Raw genomic sequence first — 10,086 nt, 5'->3', positions numbered from 1 at the left:
TCAATGAAGGTTCTTACATTAATTCATTAGGGAGAAAAATCACATAAAATCAGTACCCATTATTGATTTTTTAAAATATTTATTTATTTATCTTTGGCTGCGTTGGGTCTTTGTTGCTGAGCGCCGGCTTTCTCTAGTTGTGGCGAGCGAGGGCTACTCTTCGTTGTGGTGCGTGGGCTTCTCACTGTGGTGGCTTCTCTTTGTTGTAGAGCACGGGCTCTAGGCATGTGAGCTTCGTAGCTGTGGCACGCAGGCTCTAGAACACAGGCTCAGTAGTTGGGGTGCACAGCATGTAGGATCTTAGTTGCTCTGCGGCATGTGGGATCTTCCAGGACCAGGCCTTGAACCTGTATCCCCTGCATCGGCAGGCTGATTCTTAACCATTGTGCCACCAGAGAAGTCCCCCGTTACTGATTTTTTAAAGAATCATATCCTGCTAGGATGAAAAGAAACTTCTTTACCTTTACAAACCATTCAATAGGAAATACTTATATGTGATTCAAAGGTATGACCTGTAATTATGTTTATCTCCTTTTAGATGTCCAGATTGTGGATGACATGATTGAGACCAGCCAGGAAAATCACGGTAGACGTTTGTGGCAAGTTGTAATCACCAGCAATGAAACGTCAACTAAGGGGACAGCTGACTTAGGAAAAACATTTAATTTGAGCCCAATTCATATTTCAAAACTGATGATAAATGATGGTAACTATTCAGAAATGAAGCCAGAAATGTTGAATATGTGTAAGAACACGTTTCTCCCTAGTGAGCCTGATGAGATGCATGCTGGAGAGAAACCGGAGGATAGTAATAGAACTGGGAAATCCCTCAGATATGCTGAGTACCCTAGGCATCAGAAGAAGAATCAAACTCTGCAGCAACCTTTTGAATGTAACAGACAAGGGAGAGACTTCATCAAGGAAGCAGTATTCTTTATACATAGGATGGTTCGTATGGGTGAGATGGCTTACAAATATAAGAAATATTGGAAGGCCTGTGGTAAGTCAGCTCTCATTGCCCAAGAGAGAACTCACGTAAGGGAGAATCACTATAGATGTAACAAATGGGGGAATACCTTTTGTAAGAAACCAACACAGAAACCAACACAGAGCTGATCTCCAGGAGCAACAGCATAAATGTAATCAAAGTGGGAATAATTTCTGCCAGAAATTACATCCCACTCAGCTTCAGAGAATTCAGTTAGAGAAAATGTTTGAATGTGATGTATGCGGTAAAACGTTCTATAAAAAGTCTAATCTCACTAAACATCAGAAAGTACACACTGGAGAGAAACCCTATGCACGTGATGAACGTGAGAAATCCTTCTGCCATAAATCAGGCCATACTATTCATCAGAGAATCCACACTGGGGGAAAGCCCTATGAATGTAATGAATTTGGGAAATCATTCTGCCAGAATTCAGCCCTCACTGTTCATCAAAGGATTCACAATAGGGAGAGACCTCATGAATGCAATGATTGTGGTAAAACCTTCCATAAGAAGTCAGTACTCACTGCACATCAGAGAACTCACACAGGAGAGAGACCTTATGCATGTAAAGAATGTGGGAAATCCTTTGGACACCGGCCAGCCCTCACTGTACATCAGAGAACTCACACAAGAGATAAACCTTATAAATGTAATGAATGTGGGAAATCCTTCTGTGTGAAGCCAAAACTCACTGTACATCTGAGACTTCACACAGGTGAGAAACCCTATGAATGTAAAGAATGTGGTAAAACTTTCTACCAGAAGTCAAAACTCACTGTACACCAGAGAACTCACAAAGGTGAGAAACCTTATAAATGTGACGAATGTCAGAAAACCTTTTGTGAAAAGTCAACCCTCAATAGACATCAGAGAACACACACAGGAGAGAAGCCCTATGGATGTAAAGAATGTAGGAAAACTTTCTTCCAGAAGTCAGCCCTCACTGTACATCAAAGAACTCACACAGGAGAGAAGCCCTATGAATGGAATGAATGTGGAAAAACCTTTTGCCAGAAATCACACCTCAGCAAACATCAGAGGACTCACACAGAGGAGAAATCATGTATGGCAGAGACTGGCTGTCTGTACACCCAAACTCACTTTCTTTTTCTTTGGGGCACACAGTTAGCCTGCATTTCTCAGCCTTCCTTTACTGTGGGTGGGACCATATAACTGAGCTGTGGCCAGGAGAATTTGAACACAAGCAATAAACATTAATTCCAGGCCAGGCCAGAAGAAAAAAACCAAAAACCTTCCATGCATTCCTGCTGACTTTTTATGCCCTGTGATTCTGAAGCGCAAATCTGCTCCCCACACCCCCACCCCAGTTTGCCTTGGGAGCCACTGGGTGGAGATGGCAATCATGACTTAAGACAGAAAAAATTGATTATGATTATGGAGAGCAGAAATTTTCCCAACTCTACCAAAAAAAATGTTCAGTTGTGCTTTACCTGAGTGAGAAATAAATATTCACTGTTGGGCCCTCCCATGTGTAATCTATTTACAACGCTACCAGTCCACTGTGGCCAGTTCATTTTATGAATTTGAGACAGACTTCTGTGAGAAGTTACCAGTCCTTGTGTAGAAAATTCACACAAATTGTGTAGAAAATTCAACACAATTCCTTGTGGTGTCATCTTTCATCCCCAGTCAATTGATGGAAAAATCAAGTCATATGAAGAGACAAAGAATGCAAGAAATGTAGGAATGCCTTTATCAGGCAGAGACAGCTCATTGAACACTGAGAATAAAGTAAAGCCTTATAAATATCTTTAATGTGTCAGAGTTTTCAATAAAACAACTTTATGTACATCAGAGAATTTCTAATGAAAACTATCAGCTTAGGTAACGTGAATGCAATTTTTCAGATAGAAATATTAATGTATTGAAAAATTTAAGACTGTAGACCAGTTGTTCTCTAATGGGAATGATTTTGCCTCCAAAGGAACATTTGGCAGAGCTACTCCTGGTACCAGCGCAGTGCCACTTCTGCCTTTTCATATTCAGAGAAGTTGCAAGGCCCATGAAAGTTCTGAGGAGTGGAGAAATAGACTCTCCGTCTTTGATGGAAATGTTGCAAGAGCACATTGCAGAAGAGTGTGCAGGATGGGACATGTTAATGCAACCATCTTTGGAAAATATAGTATGATACTGTCCACTGTATGGCCACAGAGTTCACATAGCTTCCACGTACAAAAAATACTCATACTCTACTAAGTCTCCCCCAAATCTCATTTTATAAAGCTGTTGGCGCAGAAATCTAGGAGCTTGTCATCTGTATCAGGTCTAGGTACACATAGGCTCTTTGGGCACAGTTCCATGTTCGTGGTTGCTCTGAATCTGAAGATGTGTGACCTGAAGTGACCAGTCACCTGCCCTGCAAACGCTCAACAGGCAATGGTAACACAGAGATGGGATACCAAGAGCACGTCCATTCACGGGGCAGTGGGGAGGCACTGAGGCATCACTGGCTGAGTCTAGCAGGACACACCATCAGTTCCTTGATTAGGCTACAGTGTTTCAGGGGATGATTTCCAAGGCTCTGTGCTGAGTGAAGTCGTCTTCCCTTTTCCAAGAGACAAAGCCTGATTTTATAACTAACTAGTTGCTTCAGTCCTACTTCCTGCCCAGAGCGCTCTTTTTCTTCTCTTTATTCTTTTCCTCTTTAAAAAAAATTAAAAAAAATTTTTTTTCCTTCTTTTTTTTTGGCCATGCTACACAGCTTGTGGGATCTTAGTTCCCCAACCAGGGATCGAATCCCGGCCCCTGGCAGTTACAGTGCCAAGTCCTAACCACTGGACCACCAAGGAATTCCCAGAGGGCTCTTTTCATTTGAACTGTTTTTAAACCTTTTATTTCAAATTGATTGAAATCCTTAAAAAAAAGTTTTGGGATTCACGATATGTCAAATTGTGATCCATTCCGTTAGATGGAAGCCACACGCACATTTCCTCTGGAACACATTCCCTTCCTCCACCTTGAACTGAAGCAGATGCTCACGTCTTACTGGTAGCATCTCTTCTCCCAGGCCTGATCCCTTGCCTCCACCTCAACCACTTCCCCCCAGCACTCGGCCCTTGGTTTCCCAGGAGCTCTTGTCACGTTGGAAAACTTTGGAGTCTTCTTCCTCTTATTTTCCTTCTTTTATTGCTCTGATACCTTCTCCCCCCACCACCTTCCACCTCCTGTCCCTCAGTTTCAGCCTCCTTCTCAGCTTACCCTGTGTTTGTCCCAAGAGTTGCTAAACTTCTTGTTTCTTCCAAGTCAGGGCTGAGCCCCTTCCTGGCTTGCCGTACCTTTCTTTGTCTTCTGGGTCTGTGGGTGAGAGTTTATCAGATGACTAATTTTGCTGTTGGGGGAGTATAGTAGATAATGTATAATGGCTCACTTAACGTGCAACCAGTCCAACACTGTGGCAGCAGGCCTTTGCTCATTAAATAAGCTTGAAAGGTGAAAGCTCTTTCCCAGGTATGGAAGACTGCATAATGGCCCCCAGAGATAGCAGATCTCCATCTCTGGTATCTGTGTGTGTTACCTTATATGGAAAGAGTTGTACAGATTAAATCAAGGATTTTTTGATGAGATCACCTTGGGTTGTCCAGGTACACTCTAAATGCAATCACAAGTGTTCTTATAAATGAGAGAAGATTTGACACTTAAGAAATTCCTGAAACCACCAAGGGATAGATGATATAGAGTGATTTGGCCACAAGAATGCCAGCAGCCATCAGAGGCTGGAAGGGATAGATTATCCCCTAGAGTCTCTGGAGATGGGCCCTGCTGACACTTTGGTTTCAGCCCTGTGACACTGATCTTGAACTTCTGTCTTCCAGATGTGAGGGAGTACATTTCTTTTTATTAAACTATTATGTTTGCAGTAATTTCTTACACAGCAATGGAAACCAGTATCCATTGCAGCTAGAATCCTGTATCTGACTGAGGTTCCACCAAGCAGATGTTCCCAGCATTAAGTGGTAGCTGTCAATGGACAAATCAGATGTTCTGAAAAACACAACGGAAGTACTACTGACTCTCCTGGTGGTGATAATTGATTCTGCTGGGTGATTGTGTTGGGATTGCTAGCTTGGGGACCTGTCCACTCTTTAATTCTTGGTGGGAGTGTTAAGGTGGGTATCAATTTATTTTTGGATGGAGTCCCTATATTTGTCTTTGACTTGATCAGAGTAGGGGCTGGGTTGCCTTGCTTGGTTTTCCTGTTGTCTTCGTTTTGTATTCCAAAACAGAGGTGAGACACGAGCTTGTGTAAGCAGTTTATTTGGGAAGTGATTGCAAAAAGCAGGAATGAGGTAGTGGGGGAAATGACAGCGGAGAGGAGGAAAAGCCAGTAAGGTGTATGCTACTGAGCTGGTGACCACTATGAACAAGCTGACATCCATCGTGCTGGGTACTCCGTAAGGAGCTGGGTCATGTACATCTCAACTGACCCAATAGACATGGGAAGCTGACACGTGTGTGTGTGTGGCTTAACACGTGTGTGGCCGTTATCACTCTGACCCTGTTTTAATCCTATTGTCTTGCATGAGGTTGCAGAACAAGAGAGAGAATCCAGAAAGTTTCACAGTTTAGTTACAATTTCCTGGGAAGAAACGGCACACCGTGCAGGGCCACTCAGAGGTAGACAGAGGAGAGGGGGAACTGTGGATCCAGTGCCTGTACTGTGGATTCAGCAAGAAGGAAGGGGATAGGCATTGCAAGCAGGCTTAGGATTGGCTAATGTGAATATTTTCAGTGGACTTTGGGGCATTGAGGCTGTCCCTGACTGTTCTGCTACCTGGCCCTAGGGCAATTAGGGCAGGTGTACAGTAGTGCAGAGTGTGAGGGTACAACTCAGCAGGTGCTTGGGAGTGTGGACTTAATTGGCCGTTTAAGAGGGTAAACTCATCTAGCTAGGGCCGCAAAATTGAGTCAATACTGAGCTCAAGTATTTGGGGTATTGGAGTGGCCTGAATAAATGAGTGTACGACATACATTGCCCTAAACAGCATAGGGTCAATTTCTCGGGTCAGTGTGGCAGGTCTGGCCACTGTGTTGTTGGAGAGTATGGATTGTTAGTGAAGTCAGTGTAGAGATTCGTTGTATTCGTGTGTTAACTAGTAGAAAGCGGTGGTCGTGGTGCTCATGGTGGGAGACTCCAGGTGGGAATTGGTGGTGGAAAGCTGGGGCAGGGAGTAGGAGAGGCACTGGGGAGTGCGTTGTCCTTTCCCAAGCAGGTTGAGGAATTGGCTGATAGGCGGCAGTTGTCTCCTGGGAAAGGCAATAGTCTCCATTAATTTGTAGAACGGTACAGACAGTAGTAATCTCTACAGATTTCCCTTTAGGCGTAGACGTGTAGGGATGTATGTTTCTGCAGAGAGCAAGAGTATACTTGGATCATGGGATAAGCAGGCCAGGAGCTCAAGAAACACAACAGAATCCCTAATGTCAAAGGAAGAAAAGCAGTGAATGTCCTGGAGCTAGTTTGCCAGCACCTTGGGTGGGGCAAGTCTTAGGCATCCCTGGAGCAGAGGTTTTAGTGTCCAGGACAGAGTTGTCTCCACCTCAGGGGGCGATGTCATCTCCAACATTGAGCTCCTGGATAGAGCAATATTGTCTAGAATGTGAGACTGGGGTATCCTTTTCAAGTGGACACCCACTTGGAGTGGTATGAGTCTTATTTTTCTGACTCTTTGGCATTATAAAGATGCTGAACAACTTGTCTAATTTGAAGGCAGCGTTGGGCCTGGGAGCTTGACTTGCAAATATCTTTTAAGTTAAGGGGCCGTGGGTGCACAGGTAGCCAAGGTGATGTTGGCACCTGTGATGCTGTCATCATGAACCAAAGTGCCGGCACTCAACTGGCGCAGTTAAAGGCTCCATTAAAGATGGCCAGATCTGAGGTTTTAACTCTCCAAGGTTTTTCCCAGATGGGTGATGAGTTGGATTCTGTTGCAAATAGGTTTAAGTCATATGGCCTGATTTGGGTGTATGTTGTTAGCAGGGTGTCCGGTTGACAATTAAAATATCTGTGGCTGTGGAGCTTTGGCATTACCCTCTAGACAGGCCCTCTAATTTGGCCAATTTCTAGGTCCCTTTGCCTCAGCTGTTGGTTTGGATGGTGACAGGCTAGCCTGCAGTCTTTGGGTTGTAAAACTTGTATTAGTCAAAAGTGATGGCATGTCGGCCTGCATTCACCATGTTGGTTTAAACCATGGCTTCCTTGGAAGGTTTGGGACTCTGGTTTGCAAACCAATGAAAACACCCAGACTGACAGTAAGGAGACATCCAGCAGAGTGGTTACAGCTCACTTGGCTGGCTTTTGTCATTTGATGTTGATTTTCCTCCAGCACGTATCAGTAACAGGTAGAGGTGTTCTGGTTTTATCCTTATGGAATATGGTTTTGATTTTATTATCTCCAAATGTGAATTTCATTTACTAAGTGGAGTTTTCTATTTATCTTTTCCGTAGTCCACACTGCCTGTGAGAACAGTCCTGGAGTACATGGAGATGTCAGCAAATTTGTAACCAAGCGTGTGGGCTCGTTTCCTGCTACACAATAGAAAAGACCAAATATTGAGACAAGTCTTTTGCAGAAAAAAAAAAGGCTTTATTGCAGGGTGGCCAAGCAAGGAGACAGGAGGCAAAGTGGTGTATTTATCTTGGAAAGAGGGAGAAAGAGGGGCAGGGAGCTCAGAAATGATTGGTGAAAAGTACGTGTAAGTTTCAATGGAAGTATTGAGTTCTCTGCCCAGGCAGTACTGCTCTGCTCTTCGTGTGTCATATGTGCAAATTCAGGGTGTTTGGTGTGTAGCAGGGGCTGAATTTTTGGCTCGTGACATCTAACGTTCACTATCAGTCACCCTAGTCCCTCAATGTGCCTGTGCATCAGCAAGTTGTTTCCCTATCTGTGGTTTCCCTGGTGTTCTTGGTGTATCATTTTGTTTCTACTACATGGACCTTGTAAATTACAGGGTATGGTTTCACAAGGGGCTTTGAATTAAGCGATTAAGGCCTGGGACAAGACAGAGACCCATATAAGGTGTCCATTTGCTGGAGTGGAATTTGAAAAACTGTCTGAGGAGACCATCATGTCTCTCAGTTGAATCGGCTATCAAGAACCTATCAGGAAGATAAAAGTGCTATTGAAGGCCTTTTTAAAGAGTCTAACATGGTGTATTCTGAGAAGTGAACTATGTGCCTTGGTTAATATCAGTAATGCCTGCTACCCCAGAAGGAATGAGGGTAGGGTTAAATGTGGATGTGGATTTGCCTTCCCTGTACACAATGCTTCGGCCCAAACTGCCATCTGCAGAGTTAAGAATTCCTATTCACTATCATGGTCTCATACACAGCATTACTTCTGATTGAAGAGTTCCCTTAACAACAAAAAAAAGTTATGCAGTGGGCCCAAGTTGTGATGGAATTCACTGGTCTTACCATGCTCCTGCCATCCTGAAGCAGCTGGCTTGATAGAATGGTGGAATGGTCTTTTGAAGACTCAGTTACAATACCAGCTAGGTGGCAATACCTTGCAGGGCTGGGACAGGGTTCTCCAGAAGGTTGCATATGTTCTGAATCAGTGTCTAATATATGGTGCTGTCTCCCATGGCCAGCACTCTAAGGTCCAAAAATCATGGGGTGGAAATGGGAGTGGTAACATTCACTGTTGTCCCTAGCGATCAGCTGGAAAAGTTTTGCTCCCTGTTCCCCCAACTGTATATTCCACTGGCCTGGAGGCCTTAGTCCCAGAGGGAGGAATGCCTCCACTAGGAGATACAATAATGATTCCACTGAACGGGAAGTTAAGACCGCCGCTCAGCCCCCTTGGGCTTCTCATGCCTGTGAATCAACAGGCAAAGGAGTCCCTGTGCTGGCTGGTGTGACTGATCACTGAGCCTGACTACCACAGGGAAACTGGACTTCTCGTCAGTGCAGGTAGGGAAACCATGTCTGTGATACAGGAGATACCTTAGGGTTTCTTTGAGTATGACCACGCCCTGTGATTAATGCCAATGAAAAACGATAACAATCCAATCCAGCAAGAGTACTGATGGCCCGGATCCTTCAGGAATAAAGGTTTTGGTCACTCCACCGGGTAAAAAGGCACAGACGGCTGAGTTGCTTGATGAAGGCAAAGGGGAAGCAGAATGGGTGGTGGAAGAAGGTGAAGATGGATATAAATACCGGCTGTGATTCCACGACCAGTTACAGAAATGGATATATATATATATATATATATATGTATATATTCAGAAATGAGAGTTGTTGAGGTTTGTCTGCCCGACTGTGTCACTGTCCTACCTGGATGGGGGAGCCGTTCAAGAGAAGGAATCTCTTTGTACGTACTGAATTCACTGTCTTTTGACCCAAGAACACAGACTTTGACTCCCATCATTGCCCTGGCTTGGGTGATGCACTCCAGTGGATTTGAAACATGCCCTAAGCACCAACTGTCCTAGGTGACTGACTTCCACGACACTGAGGATTTCTAACATATTACGTTCTTGTGACAAGTGTCTCAGGTACAGGTTTTGTGCCTATGCAGGCACAAATTACATTTAGGCTCCAATTACAGTTCTTTTTCTCAGCGAATCAGTGGGGGCTGTGGGCATGGAACTGACTGGCTGAGGACCCTTGGTCCTTGTTGGGATTTCTGAGACTCTGTGGTCTAGGCCTGAATAAGGAATGGAAGAAACTATCACAGGCTGGGTTTTCAGAACCCCTGGGCCTATTGTGAGAGGGTCTCAGTCTTGCATCCCTCTGCCTGGGGACCCAGAACATGTCAAGTCCTGGAGATGAGCAGACCAGAGACTGTGAGGTGAGGGAAGCACTTATTGAGTGCCTGCTGTGGGACTCTGGCTGAAGCCAAGAGGCAGAGTGTGGCCAAGGCTTCACTCAGTCTCAGGTGCCAGGGGTCTTGGGATGGACAACCCCCCACCTAACACAGACTCAGCTGAGGCAGTTGTGTTAATATGGTGCCTTTATTTCCTGAAGCCCATAAGCTCCAGTGCAGGGCATAAGCTCTAGTGCAGGGTGGCTCCTCCTTGCCTAGGAGGGCATCAGGCTCTGCTTAGTGGGCGGCTCTGGGTCTTTCTCC

General features: G+C 44.7%; 1 protein-coding gene across 1 annotated transcript; it reads left to right on the top strand.

Annotated features, from left to right (window-relative positions):
- The first annotated feature begins 1,085 nt into the window (after positions 1–1,085).
- Positions 1,086–2,425, top strand: LOC132593641 (zinc finger protein 33B-like). Its single transcript, XM_060286506.1, has one exon. It carries the CDS (start codon positions 1,211–1,213, stop codon positions 2,162–2,164), a length of 954 nt encoding a protein of 317 aa, XP_060142489.1. The 5' UTR covers positions 1,086–1,210; the 3' UTR covers positions 2,165–2,425.
- The last annotated feature ends 7,661 nt before the right edge of the window (positions 2,426–10,086 follow it).

This window comes from Globicephala melas, chromosome 16 (genome assembly GCF_963455315.2).
Source record: "Globicephala melas chromosome 16, mGloMel1.2, whole genome shotgun sequence".
Taxonomy (NCBI): domain Eukaryota; kingdom Metazoa; phylum Chordata; class Mammalia; order Artiodactyla; family Delphinidae; genus Globicephala; species Globicephala melas.
This window is presented reverse-complemented; position numbering and strand designations above follow the sequence as displayed.

What these genes read in the sequence shown, in the direction of transcription:
- LOC132593641 (XM_060286506.1), top strand. Translation starts at nt 1,211, where the DNA reads ATGTTTGAATGTGATGTATGCGGTAAAACGTTCTATAAAAAGTCTAAT.